This window comes from Eurosta solidaginis, chromosome 2 (genome assembly GCF_040869045.1).
Source record: "Eurosta solidaginis isolate ZX-2024a chromosome 2, ASM4086904v1, whole genome shotgun sequence".
Lineage (NCBI taxonomy): Eukaryota > Metazoa > Arthropoda > Insecta > Diptera > Tephritidae > Eurosta > Eurosta solidaginis.
The window spans coordinates 307,338,193-307,353,124 of NC_090320.1; the positions used below are offsets into that span (position 1 = coordinate 307,338,193).

General features: G+C 40.1%; 1 protein-coding gene across 7 annotated transcripts in view; it reads right to left on the minus strand.

Moving 5' to 3' along the window:
• Positions 1 to 2,984: 2,984 nt before the first annotated feature.
• Positions 2,985 to 14,932, minus strand: part of capt (adenylyl cyclase-associated protein 1) — a 49,999-nt gene continuing 38,051 nt past the window's right edge. For 4 of the 7 annotated variants that reach the window (XM_067768971.1, XM_067768970.1, XM_067768972.1 and 1 more), the window contains 7 exons: positions 5,936 to 6,527; positions 5,007 to 5,202; positions 4,573 to 4,936; positions 4,345 to 4,517; positions 4,067 to 4,273; positions 3,854 to 3,997; positions 2,985 to 3,774 (listed from right to left, as the gene is read on the minus strand). In XM_067768971.1, coding sequence (XP_067625072.1) covers positions 3,691 to 3,774; positions 3,854 to 3,997; positions 4,067 to 4,273; positions 4,345 to 4,517; positions 4,573 to 4,936; positions 5,007 to 5,202; positions 5,936 to 6,527 — 1,760 coding nt within the window. In that variant the 3' untranslated portion in view covers positions 2,985 to 3,690. Of the gene's footprint in view, positions 3,775 to 3,853; positions 3,998 to 4,066; positions 4,274 to 4,344; positions 4,518 to 4,572; positions 4,937 to 5,006; positions 5,203 to 5,935; positions 6,528 to 12,124; positions 12,628 to 14,932 lie in introns of those variants that run through there. The other 3 variants (XM_067768975.1, XM_067768976.1, XM_067768974.1) reach the window with 3 other exon arrangements.

Sequence of the window (14,932 nt, forward strand, 5' to 3'; positions counted from 1 at the left end):
CCCTTCCAAGCTAAGCTCCGTTCAGCTTTCGGTCCGAATCCAGTTCATGATTCGTTTTCGGAGATTCAATTCCATTTTCGACTCCGGGTTCAGTCGTACCACCAGTTTCCTTCTTTTCCTTTCCTTTCCCCATTTCTTTTTCTTGCCTTTCCTTTGTTGTTGTTGTTGTAGCAATGCTCGCCCCACCTAATAGCCGCGACCGATCACAAATTGTCATCAATATGCTCTAACGTGAGTCCAACGAAACTTGCCGTTTCAACAGGGGTGGACCATAAGGAAAGGGGTGTTAGAGGCGTTGGTTCCACATTACAATTAAAGAGATGGTTGGTGTTATGTGGGGACACATTGCAAGCAGGGCATACATTTTGTATGTCAGGGTTGATTCTGGATAGGTAAGAGTTTAACCTGTTACAGTATCCAGAACGAAGTTGAGCAAGAGTGACACGCGTTTCCCTGGGGAGTATGCGTTCCTCTTCTGTGAGTTCTGGATATTTTTCTTCAAGTACTGGATTCACCGGGCAATTCCCGACATAAAGGTCCGACGCCTGTCTATGGAGTTCACCAAGGACCTGCTTGTGTTTTTCCGCTTCATACGGCTGGGTTCTCAGGTGCCGTATTTCCTCAAAATGCTTACGGAGATGACTCCTTAGGCCCCTAGGCGGTGCTGGTTCGTCAATCAGATGTCTGTTGGGATGCCCAGGTTTCTGGGTATTCAACAGAAACTGTTTGGTCAGCATCTCATTTCTCTCCCTGATGGGGAGTATTCTCGCCTCATTATGCAGATGGTGTTCTGGGGACATAAGAAGACAGCCCGTGGCGATTCTGAGAGCAGTATTTTGGCAGGCCTGTAGTTTCTTCCAGTGGGTGGTTTTTAGGCTTGGCGACCATATGGGTGACGCGTAGCACGTAATCGGCTGGCTAATTGCTTTGTATGTGGTCAAGAGCGTTTCTTTATCTTTTCCCCAGGTACTGCCAGCAAGGGATTTGAGGATTTTATTACGGCTCTGAATTCTTGGAACAATTGCGGTTGCGTGCGCACCAAAATGTAGATCCTGATCAAACGTCACACCCAAGATTTTGGGGTGTAGGACAGTCGGTAGCGTAGTGCCATCGACGTGGATGTTCAATATGGTCGACATTTGGGGCGTCCATGTTGTAAATAAGGTCGCGGAAGATTTAGTCGGTGACAATGCCAGGTTTCGCGAGGCGAAAAAACTGGAGAGATCAGGGAGATAGCCGTTTATTTTATTGCATAGCTCATCGATCTTTGGGCCTGGGCCTGTGGCCATTATTGTGCAGTCATCGGCGTAGGAAACGATTGTGACTCCTTCCGGTGGTGAAGGTAGCTTAGATATGTAGAAATTAAACAAAAGCGGGGATAGGACACCACCCTGTGGTACCCCTTGTTTAATTCTCCTTTGTTTTGATGTTTCGTTTCTGAATTGCACCGATGCCTGCCGACCACCCAGATAATTTGCGGTCCACCTTTTAAGACATGGGGGAAGGGTAGACCCTTCCAGGTCTTGCAGTAACGAGCCATGGTTGACCGTATCAAAAGCTTTTGATAAGTCTAACGCTACGAGTACTGTTCTATGGTGGGGATATTGATTCAAACCGCAATTTATCTGGGTGCTAATGACATTTAGCGCGGAGGTAGTGCTATGGAGTTTTCTGAAGCCATGCTGATGAGGGGCTAGCTGCAAATGTGCTTGGAAATAAGGGAGCAAAATGGCTTCAAGCGTCTTCGCCACTGGCGATAGGAGAGATATCGGACGATATGACTTACCTACGTTAGCAGGTTTCCCAGGCTTTAGTAGCGGGACCACCTTGGCCATTTTCCATTTCTCGGGTATGACAAAGGTGGAAAGAGACAGGTTGAAGACATGCGCTAAATATTTGAAACCCTCTTTCCCTAGGTTTTTAAGCATCGGCATGGCTATGCCGTCTGGGCCCACTGCTTTGGATGGTTTAGCGCGACCAATGGCGTCCTCAACCCTTTCCTTTCTTTTCCTCTTGTTACTTATCATTTCTTTCCGCCGCATCGTCATTATAATCCACATCAATAAAAATAAATAAATGTAAGGCGCGATAACCTCCGAAGAGATTTTAGGCCGAGCCTCTTAATTTTTCCTACAAATTCGCCGGACGGGACCTACTTGTTTTATGCCGACTCCGAACAGCATCTGCAAGGCAGAAGAGTTTTCAATGAAAGCTTCACATGGCAGAAATACATTGGCAGTGCTTGCTCCTAATGAGTGCTTGCGAAACACTGCCGAGGGGCGATCTGCCTTAGGAAAATTGTATTTTTAATTGAAAAAACTTGTTTCTAAGATTTTGATGTTGCTTTGCACGGAGCATGAACCCAGGATCGTCGGTATGGTAGGCGGAGCACGCTACCAGCACACCACGGCGGCCGCCCGTTAACTTATTTGGTAGCTAATTGCGGTCATGTCAGCTCAGCCATTCACGTTATTCTATTAAAAATGGCCATCAAAAGGACGATGCAAGTTTATATAAATAAATAAATGTAAGGCGCGATAACCTCCGAAAAGATTTTAGGCCGAGCTTCTCTTCCAATTTGCGACGTGCTCCTCTTGATTTTTCCTACAAATTGGCCGGACGGGACCTACATGTTTTATGCCGACTCCGAACGGCATCTGCAAGGCAGATGAGTTTTCTCTGAGAGCTTTTCCTGGCAGAAATACACTCGGAGCGCTTGCCAAACACTGCCGAGGGGCGACCCCGCTTAGAAAAATTTTCTTCTAATTGAAAACCCTTATTTCTAAAATTTTGATGTTGCTTTGTCCGGTTTGTGAACCCAGGGCATTCGGTGTGGTAGGCAGAGCACGCTACCATCACACCACGGTGGCCGCCATTTTTAAGTCTGTTTAAAATCTTTCAATGCGTTAGAGCCTCAAACAGCGACGAACTTAAATTAGGAGAAATAAATTATTTTCCCTGTAATTACAATAAAAACAATGCAATTCGAATAAATTTTAATTCATTTATTAACCGCTGAATTAAATTAAATACAATTAATATTTAAAATTTAATTGAATTTTATGTTGTCATAATATTTATTTATGTTTTTCTTTACACTAAGCTATAAAAATTGCTAAAAACTTTCTTTTGACGAATCCTAAAAATGCAGCAATTGCTTTTGTTTTCACTTTTACAATCTTGCAATAATATAAATCAATGAATTAATTGAAGGATAATACAAGAAAAGCAAATAATTAAGCATTTATCAAATGTACGCTTGCATATTAAAAAAAAAAAAAATTTTTTTAAATAAAACAATACAAAAATACCTTTAGTATATGTATTCTTTTAGCTTTTTTTAGAACACATTTAAATTTGATTTGAAAAGAAAGCAACTCTAATCTTACAATTTTAAGATTTCGGAATAACTGTATCTCATGATTATATTGAATGCATATTTTTGTCTCATTTAACGCTTATGGTAAACGCTGCGGAGTTCAAATTATTAATATATATGCATGTGTGTGTATATGTGCATTTATATACTTGTAAAAATGTGGGTTGAAGTAGCAAAAGGATTTTGTTATAAATAAGTGTGTTGTATGTATGGTAGTTAGCTGTATGCATGTATGTATATATTTTTATTTATTAGATATGCTTATGATGAACAATATCAGCCATTTAATTCATCCTCCGCTTTTTTAAATTTTAACCAAGACTTTCAACACAAATAGTTTTAAGCGATTTGCCCGAAATAGTCGTCTTAAATTGCTCTGGCACAGCCAATTCAGTCTATGAAATAGAAAAACAAACAAAAATTAGAAAATTTCTATTCTCAAATTTTAAGCCGAGTTAAATATAAAAAACGTACGTAATCGCCACTTGCTTGAGGAAGCATAACATTCATTTCGGAAGACTTTGAGCTTACGATTTCCACGCCGAGTGATTCGTTCGACAAATACATTTGGCAGCCATCAGTTTTATCAATGGAAATAGTTGGCACGAAACCGAGAACCTATATGAGATTTAGTATTTTATTATAATTTTTTTACTGAATATTCCTGGAAATATACGGAAGACTAACCTGCATTTGGACACTTTGGCAGTTAACAAATTCGATGGATGCCACCACCGAATCGAAGAGCAAAGAACATTTTTTACACGAGTCCAATACTACATTGTTTACTTTGCCTTTAACGGTCAGCGTAGAACCTTCACATCTAAACATATAAACGACATTATTCATTTCCGCATTCTCTACTTTCAGATTGGGATTGTTGCGTTGGTATTCCTATAAAAAAAATTAATACATAAATTTATTAAATTTGCCAGATTATTATGCAGTAACACTAGCAAACACACAATTAACCACTTCTTTCCGTCACGCGTAAAAACAGGCTCTTTTACTGCAGCAGGACCAGCAGCTGAGCCGCCAGATGGCGAACCAAATTGTGTTGGTTTCTTAAAAGGCGCTGGACCGGTACGTAACGTTGGATTCTTATGAGTTTGCATGTCAGCAGTCACTTTCTTCAAATCTAAAATGAAAAAGTAATTGAAATCTGTTTAGTTTTCATTTTCAGTGTAACTCACTTTTAGTAATAGCCTCGCCCTGATTGATTTCGGCAAAGAGAGCACTGCGCTCATCTGCGCTACCATCTTCTAGCGACAATGCACTCATATCGAATGCTGGTGGTGGTGGTGGAGGTGGACAAGCGCCCATCGGAGGTGGTGGTGGGGCAGCACCACCTGCTGGTAAAGCACCTTTACCCGACCAAACCAATCCTGTTGTATGATATTGCTTGATATAAGCTTGCAATTCAGTTAAAGTTTGAATCCAAGCACGCGCCCAATTTACATGAGTGGCATCTTTATCTTTCCATTCTTTCAATACTCGATTTGTATAGAATTGTCCGGCATCATTCATTTCCTTTACATGAGGCCCAGGCGTAGGTGACTATCAAAAAATTATTTAAGAAAATATAAGTTAGAATAATTATGGCTGCATAAAATATATTTAAACATACCACGCAGACCCAACCCAAAGCTGGAATACTCTCAGAAATTGCCGATAAATGATTAAAAAGTGCTGAGCCGCGATTCTTCTCGCGATAATCTTGTATAGCGCTAATTTGGGTCGAAGTGGGCTTCAACAATTCCATTTGCTTCTCCTGACTGGGTTGAGAGCACTGTGTGGCCAATGTAACATATTGCAGTTGCGCACTGAAAAAGAAAAAAGAATAAAACCAATTACTCTGGTGTTATTAAATGAACACTTTTTTTACTAGCCTCTACCCGCGACTGATACCCATATATCGTCAATATGTTCCTAAAATCATTCCGAAATATCGTAATCCTGATATAAACTAGGGACCGCTATGGCCTCAGAAAAGCCTTAAAGTAATAACAACAGAGATAATTCCGAAGTCATCTCGAAAACCATTCTGAAATTATTTCAAAAACAATCCCAAAATTATCCCGAAATTGTCCCGCAACAGTCCAAAAAATATCTTTTAATAAACCCAATTGACCCGAAAATCAGTCCTGATACGTTCCTGCAATATCACGATATTATCCCTAGAAGGTCCAGAAATTGTCCCCCCTTTAGATCCGGAGATAGTCCTTATATAAGCGCGAAAACTATCCCAATTCATCTTGAAACAGTTTTGATATTATCCCGAAAACAATCTGAAAATATTTCCAATTTTTCCGACAACAGTCCAGAAATATTTCCCGTATCATGCTTAAAACTATCCTGAAATGGTATCGAAGTTGCTTAGACCTCCACGGAGGGGCATGCGAGGGGATGCTTTTTATGATAGATACGCATTAAGAAGCTCAAAAAAATAATCATTACAATCCTCCGTCAGAGTGATTCGGGTTATTTTGTTATGTCATGGTATCTACGTTTCACTGAAAAATTTTAATGAACAAACTTAAATGAAATTCCACTCACTTAAAGGCCAATTTAACCAATTGGGCATGCTTTGCTACATCACCACCAATTTTCCCTGAAAGCGCCAAATATTGGCTCAGCGGACCGCTGATAATATCTTGAAATCCTAATACGCTCATATTGGGTGGTGGTGGCAACAACAAAGATTCCTCTTCTGCGGCTAATGTCGGAGACAATGACACTTTATAGTCTTCTAGAACGGTTGGTATATTCTCTAGGCTGCCCTGTTGTTGTTGTAGCTGATCTTCCTTTTGCGGTTGACTGTATTGACTTATACTATTGCTGATACTGCTGCTGTGCCGATCGTTAATTCGATTTAAGGATGTTTCTATCTTTCCGATTCGCTCATTTAAGTTTTCCGTTTGCAGCGATAATTGTTCGGTGAGTGTTTCCACGGGCAGTGGTGGCAATTCGGTGGTCTCTAAATCAAAACTTTCACGCTTCTTCGCTCTAACCGTATCGAATGCACGATTCGCTATTTCTAATTCACGCGCTGACACAGAACGCTCTAAACGCTCAACCAACTTTTCCAACCGATTTACTAAATGCTCGAAGTTTTCCGCGACTGAAGGTTTTAGATCGGGATCACAATCTATTATAAGAGAAATATAGCGTTAGTAAAAACATTTTGCTAATATAATACATAACAATATACTTTAAGACAAATATATTTTAAGCTAAATTAAATAATTAAGGTGCGGGCGTGGACACAAAATATTTGTCATTTCGGAAATTTTTTATTATATTGATATCTTATACCGTTTTCACACAGAAACTTAATCGAATCACAATTTTATATAATGAAATAATTAAGTTTCCCTTTTCATACAGGGCCTTTTGCTTCATTAAGCGAACATCTGTCAGCAGCCCCCAAAAAATATTTCGTTTTTACAAAAAATAGTTAAAATGGAAAGCAGCCGTTTCCTTCTTAACTATAAATATAATCAAAATAAAATGCAAGCGGAACTATCCATAGATGTTGCACCTAACCAAATATGTGCCAATTTTCGCAAAAGCCATATTATCTTTTGCAGCGAAAATTAAATTAAATTTTTATTTTTTTAGTTTTTTTTTCTATTTTTCGTAAATTATTGAAAATAATTTATTTTTCATTGTCATTTGTTACATTGACAATAAAAGTCGAAGCACCAAGCAAAGCCGACTGGATTTTTCACTCGATTAGGCATTCAATAAAGCAATAATGAGATAATTAAGAATTTGTATTTTGTATGGAAGATTGAGTTCAATTAGGGCTTTAATGTAGAAAAGTTGACTAATTATTTCATTAAGCCCCTGTGTGAAGTTGGCATTAGATTTCTGCATCATAGGACGGGAGCTTGAAGAAGTTGAGTGCGCTTTACATGTATGAGCAACGCATTCTATTTGCAGTTATATTTTCTGATTCTGATGGTGCCAGATGGTTTGTTAGTCCGTAAACTTATTAGACCAAAAACAAGTACAGCCCGTAGCCAGAAGTTTTGGGCAGCTTTCATCCATCAAAAACGTTGATACCAAAAAATGCATAATGGCGATGCATTTCTGGACTTCTTCGAAAAAGGCGGTTTGTATATTTGACCAGATCTATATACCAATATGATTTCAATAAGAGCCCCCCAGGGAGTTGAGGGGCTTAGAATATACCCGCGGCAGGTTTTTGATTGAAGTGGTTGCCAGGTCAATTTATAGCATCTCCAACCCAATTGTCAACCTCATTTAACCATTTCTATTTCTTTAGTAGCCGAGTCTCGAGAATGATATAAAGTAATGATTGTATTATTATATGCAGAAAGGAGCGTTAGGTTCCGACATTATAAAATAGATAAATTGTGAGGAACTCATTTCCACACTGTCAAGTTTTACCACTAAACTCAATAAAACCATCTTACCATATCTAAAATTGAAATTATAACTACTGATACTGCTATCAAAGAAAAACCACTTCTTAGCCCCTTCTGATTTATTAGCATTTTAAAATGTTGTGACATGTTTCGTTTTTTTTTTAGTGTATGTTGCGCGATATCTCCACAACCGGTTACTGTATGCGAACGAAATGCATCCTTTCTTTACAGTTAGTCCGAGCAGCTCTTTTCGTGTGATACCCATATTGAATTTTAAGGCCATCCAGGTCCAAACTGTGGTCATTTAAAAATGAGTGGTACCACTTAAATCAATGGACTTGGTATAATTGAATCTGTCACATTTCCCGTTTGAATAAAAAAAATTCAGACTTAAGTATTGTGCCTTCACTCTCAAAGAAAATGTACCAAATATTACGGTCGGGATGATTAATAAAATTTTGGTATTGTTAGATTTAGATGTTGTTTGCCACGTAAGTAACGGATTAAATTCGTAAAAATTTTTGTTCTCATGTTATTAAACTTGTTCCCCTTTTCCTGTTACGTTGGCGACACCATTTCTTTGATGTTTGAAGAGAAAAGCAGCTTCACAAAAAATTTGTTTGCCACTTCGATTACGATTTTGAAGATTTTTCAAATTATAATGGAGTAATCTTACGTGAAAGCATGTAAACGTGTTTGGATAGTGCAAGAATTTGTTCAGAGGGGTCTGATTTGGTGGAAACTCCCCTATAGGTAGGTTGAACTGGCCGGCCCATGAGGACCCCACATAGACTGATTAAGTCCGTAGTGTTACCAGAAGTTTGTTTTAACGACCAAACTGAAAAACCCTATCAAAAACCAGGACCTATGTTATAAAATAACTCCGTCCTCTTGGCAAATACTAGAAGCTTCCTAGGACTTAAGCCACTTGCTGCTTCTAGATCTGACAGCTGTATCACTCCTAATAGCTGGAGTCTTAGCCTGGCAAGTGCAGGGCACGAGCACAGAACGTGCTCGATCGTTTCCTCATCCAACCCGCACTTCCTACATCTGCTATCACTGACCAAGCCTAGTTTAAAGGCATGTGACGCCAGAAGGCAGTGTCCAGTCAGAATACCCGTCATGAGTCTACAGTCCTCACTTTTGAATGATAGGAGCAACTTTGTTAGTCTAAGGTTGTAAGACCTACACATAATCTTCGACACTTTACAGCCCCGCGCTTGAACCCACGCCTTTCCCGCTTGGTCGATCATGTGCACCTCTCGACTTCGCTTAATCTCGCCCAATCTAATTGGGACATCTACGGAGCAAGCTTCAAGGGATGCGCCCTTTTTAGCTAGTTCGTCCGCTTTTTCATTCCCATCTATTCCCATATGCCCTGGGACCCAATATAGATGTATGCTTCTCCCTGTCCCGATTCTCTCCAGAGACTGCTTACACTCTAACACGCATTTAGATGCTGTGCTATGCGAGATTATTGGCTTAATTGCTGCTTGACTGTCAATATAAAAGTTAAAACGGTTGCAGCTTAAGCTATTTTATTCCAGGGTTTCTACTGCTTTGGTTACGGCTAATATTTCCGCTTGGAAAACGCTACAGTAATCCGGCAGCCTGTAGGATCAGCGCAGTATACCGCAGACCCTACTCCTTCCACTACTTTGGAACCATCGGCGTACACATGTATCGCCTCGTCCGCCATTTGCGCACCCTTGCGCCAACCGTCCACCTCTACTGTGGCCTTAAGATCTCCTTCGAAGCGCAGATAGGGAATCATGTAGTCTGTTCGTCTTGTGATTGATGCCGCTATACTACTATGGCCATATGGTCGGCGCTCAAGCTGCCCCGAAGCACCGATCCTGGTTGCGGTCGTTAACGCTTTGTTCTTTGCTACTACGTCTACAGGTGGGATGTGCAAAATGGCATACAGTGCAGCCGTCGGGGTTGTTTTCAGGGCTCCCGTAATGCTAAGCATCGATAGTCTGCATACCCCCTCTAATTTTTTGAGGTATGTTGTTTTTTGTGTGGCTTTCCACCAAACAAGAACTCTATAGTATAGAATAGGGCTTACAATCGCTGTAAAACCCAATGAGAAAGAGAGGGCGATAGGCCCCACGTACACCCCAGCATTCTTTTACATGCATAGAGTGCCGTTGAGGCCTTCTTGACCCTCTCCTCCACGTTGAGCTTTCATGACAGCTTACTGTCTAGGATGATTCCTAAATATTTTGTGCAAGGTTTTTCCTGTAAGGTCACCCCTCCTAACTTAGGCCTGGTCCAATTTGGGACCTTGTACCTCTTTGTAAACAAGACCATATCCGTCTTCTCCGCATTGACTTTCAACCCGACATTAGATGCCCAAGTATGATTATCGCGAAGCGCCCGATCCATCAAAGAACTAATCGTTGGAAGGCACTTTCCACTTATGACAATTGCAACGTCATCTGCGTAAGCCGTAAGTTTTACGGGTCCCTCATCGAATTGCCTGAGCAGTTGGTTGATGACCAGCGTACCCAACAGTGCCTCGTACAATCCCCATTGTGATGTAATCTTTCTGCAATTTAACATGCAGCCGATCCATCTGATTAATGCAGGATGTACTTTAATGTAATTAAGACCATCCATAATCGCCCATTTTGCAACATTATTGAAAGCCCCGGCAATGTCCAAGAAGACTCCTAGAGCATACTCCTTATATTCCTATTCAGTCGTATGCACCTATCGAATATTATTTTAAGCCATTCCACGACCACCCTACTTGAGACTTGTAGCATGGCCGGGAATATACCATCTGGGCCCGGCGATTTAAACTTAGAAAACGTCTTCACTGCCCACTCGATCTTGGTATCGGTCACCAAGCCCGGCACTACTACCTCCGTGATCGTAGTGTGAGTGATGTCTGCTGGCTCCTCTAAACCGTCTCCCGATGGGAAATGTGTATCGAGAAGCACCTCAAGGGATTCCTCACTATTACGTGACCATTCCCCGTTCTCTTTCTTTATTAGTCCCTGGACTATGTTTCCCTCTGCTAGGACTTTTTTCAACCATGCTGTTTCGCTGGAGCACTCTATGTCCGTACAGAAACTTTTCCATGAGTTTCTCTTCGCCCTGGTAATGTCACGCTTGTAGATCCTCAGTATATTCCTGTACTCGTCCCGACACGTTTCGCTTTCCGCGGTCTTTGCGAGCTTAAACATTTCTTTTACCTGTCTTCTTAGAAGACTCAGCTCATTGCTCCACCACGGCGGCTTTGCTTTTCCTCTGAATCTTCTTAGAGGGCAAGCTTTGTTATACGCAGTCATAAGTGTCATTGTTAGGAATTCATTCGACTCCTCCAGTTTCTCTACATTAGCAACCTCTTTGGGTTGTCCCAGTTTTGTTTCTACATTTTCTGGAATTTAGTCCAGGTCGTTGACCTAGGGTTTCTAAAGGTTCCTCCCTTCTCTACCCCCTCTAGGGGGATGTTGAAGCTGATATAAGCATGGTCGGAGAAGGATGGTCTATCAAGAACCATTCAATCATACCTTGATATATCACGCTCGGAGCTCAATGTAATATCCAGAACATTGCTGGATGTTGGACCAATGTATGTAGGGACATTTCCCCTGTTGGCTATCTGCAAATTGGTTTGCAGGATGTAACAAAACAGAGATTCGCCTCTCTCGTTCGTATCTGCTCTTCCCCACGCATTGTGGTGCGCATTTGCATCTGCGCCTATGACCAACCGCCCTTTGCGCCCTTCGTCCTGTACTAGCGTTTTGCACTCCATCGGTGGGACCTCCGCAGCATGGGCCATGTAGCAGGACGCCAGGATAAATGCCGGCTTATTCTTTTGCTCAACGGTCACCGCTACGAGATCCTCAGTGGTGTAATTAGGCAGCATATATGAATGCAGCTGTTTCCTTACCATTACTACAGCTCGCACCCGTCCTTCCGTTTGCGCGTAGTAAACGCGCGCGCTAAGTCCAGAAACCTTTCATCCCGATGAGAGCCACGGCTCCTGGATCAGCGCCACGTCAAACGAACCCTCCTCAAGGGTCAGGAGGAGTTCGCTCGACGCCACTTTACTGTGCTGGAGGTTTATCTGTAGGACTCGCAACACCATTGGGCTGTTTGTCCCCCTCCAACACCTTCGTCTTGACGTCGTCGTCCTCCCCTTGTCCTTTTGGTTTAGAGTATTCGAGGCCCCTTCAGCCTCTCGTGATTGTTGTGCAGGGTGTTCCTCTGTGCGAGTCACAGCACCATTTAGCGGTTGGTCCTCTTCTAAAATGTTAGAAGGTTGAGTATTTGAAAATTTAAATGAAAATTCAAAGTACAAACATAATTCATTAATATTTTGAAATTACTTTTATACCTGGATTGTTACAGGTTTTTGTCTCATTTATGATCAGCGTACGACCACAGCATTCACTTAGGGTTTGGCCCATTAAAGCAACAAACACAATCCGTTAATATAAGGGGTATGCATCCCCTACGTCCAACTTAAAACATCACTTATACTTTAAAACTTTATTCATCGATTTTGCTATATTAATTGGTTTTGTTACTGTTGCTTTGAATCAATCGTTAACGACACTAATTTAAATTGTACTTTTAATTGAATGTGCAAAAAAAAATTTAATTCGCTTGCGATGAAAATTTTTAAATGCTACAGTACCATATACATACATACATAAATATGTATAAAGTATGTATATAGTAATTATTTATCAAAAAAAACTTTTTTCACTTTTGAACCAACAACAATGTACGGAAATGTGCCCAAAGAGAGAATAAACACCACTGTGACTGCGATCGTTATGCCGTTTTCGGTTGTGGTGGCGGTCGTGATCGTGATCGTAGCCAATGGCATCAACAACTGATTCATTCTAAATTTTGCCACTTGCTATCGACTATTTTACAATAACAACAATGTTTTCGTTGACTTAAAGAACATCAACTCAGAAAACAAACTTAACATTGAATGGACGGTAAGGGGCGGACAACAAAGCGATCAGCACATCACAGCCAAAAATGAATCACCTTGCCTACTCATTGTTAATGAAATTGTGTTTTTTTTTCCTACACAAACAACACTACTTTCCCCCTTGATATGAGCGAAAAAAATATAGGCAACTTAAGGGCCAATTAAACTTCCTTAACACTAACGCCATAGTCGTAACCATACACGTATCCATAACCATCTCCATTGTGATCGATTAATGGTGCCATAACCTTAAACATCTGACATTTTCATAAAAATGAGGAAAACGCAAAAAATTACAAACATATTCCACAAGCAATAAGTCTCTTAGTCAAAAAGTATCCAAAACAATAAATAAAATATACAAAAAGTTAATAAATTCACCAACTCAAATATTTTTAGGTTATGGATATGGCGAAAAACCAAAAGCCACCATTAATCGATTACATTGATTTCCATAAGGTTGGTTCGATCAGCTGTTTACCTGGTTATGGATAAGTCACCATTAATTGGCTCTTTAATCAGAAAGTCGTAGCCATAACATAAATGTACATAAACATTTCTAGTGTAATCAATTATTGGTAAGGCCTTAATAGGGCTAATGTACGAGCAAACATATAGTAATACTAATTACAATAATCTAATGTTATTTTGCTTCGAAGATATTTAGGCCTTTTATGGTACAAATAAAGTCGGTGTTTAGAAAAAAAAAGCTTTTTCTAACGCATTTTATAATACTTTTACTGGAACGTTATCCTAGGACCTTTCCGTATGGTAGACCAGCTCTCTTACACCATACCACGACGGGTAAGCATATATATACAGTGACGGACAAAAATCTACTTACACCCCATACTTTCGTTGTTCAGAAAAGAGAAAAACATTGCGAAAAAATCTGTACATGCAATTTCGTTTTAACCCTTTTTATACTCAGTTGAGCAGAGTTCACAGAGTATATTAACTTTGATTGGATAACGGTTGGTTGTACAGGTATAAAGGAATCGAGATAGATATAGACTTCCATATATCAAAATCATCAGTATTGAAAAAAAATTCGATTGAGCCATGTCCGTCCGTCCGTTAACACGATAACTTGAGTAAATTTTGAGGTATCTTTATGAAATTTGGTATGTAGGTTCCTGGGCACTCATCTCAGATCGCTATTTAAAATGAACGATATCGGACTATAACCACTCCCACTTTTTCGATATCGAAAATTTCGAAAAATCGAAAAAGTGCGATAATTCATTACCAAATACGGATTAAGCGATGAAACTTGGTAAGTGAGTTGAACTTATGACGCAGAATAGAAAACTAGTAAAATTTTGGACAATGGGCGTGGCACCGCCCACTTTTAAAAGAAGGTAATTTAGAAGTTTTGCAAGCTGTAATTTGGCAGTCGTTGAAGATATCATGATGAAATTTGGCAGGAACGTTACTCTTATTACTATATGTATGCTTAATAAAAATTAGCAAAATCGGAGAACGACCACGCCCACTTTTTAAAAAAAATTTTTTTAAAGTCAAATTTTAAAAGAAAGTTAATATCTTTACAGTATATAAGTAAATTATGTCAACATTCAACTCCAGTAATGATATGGTGCAACAAAATACAAAAATAAAAGAAAATTTCAAAAGGGCGTGGCTCCGCCGCGTGGTTGAAGCCACGCCCAGTTTTTATAAACAGTCGACCGTCTGTCCTTCCGCTCGGCCGTTAACACGATAACTTGAGCAAAAATCGATATATCTTTACTAAACTCAGTTCACGTACTTATCCGAACTCACTTTTTATTGGTGTAAAAAATGGCCGAAATCCGACTATGACCACGCCCACTTTTTCGATATCCAAAATTACGAAAAATGAAAAAAATGCCATAATTATATACCAAATACGAAAAAAGGGATGAAACATGGTAATTGTATTGGTCTATCGACGCAAAATATAACTCAAAAGCCCTTGGAATCTTGGAAGGAATACTGTTCGTGGTATTACATATATAAAAAAATTAGCGGTACCCGACAGATGATGTTCTGGATCACCCTGGTCCACATTTTGGTCGATATCTCGAAAACGCCTTCACATATACAACTAAGGGCCACTCCCTTTTAAAACCCTCATTAATACCTTTAATTTGATACCCATATCGTACAAACACATTCTAGAGTCACCCCTGGTCCACGTTTATGGCGATATCTCGA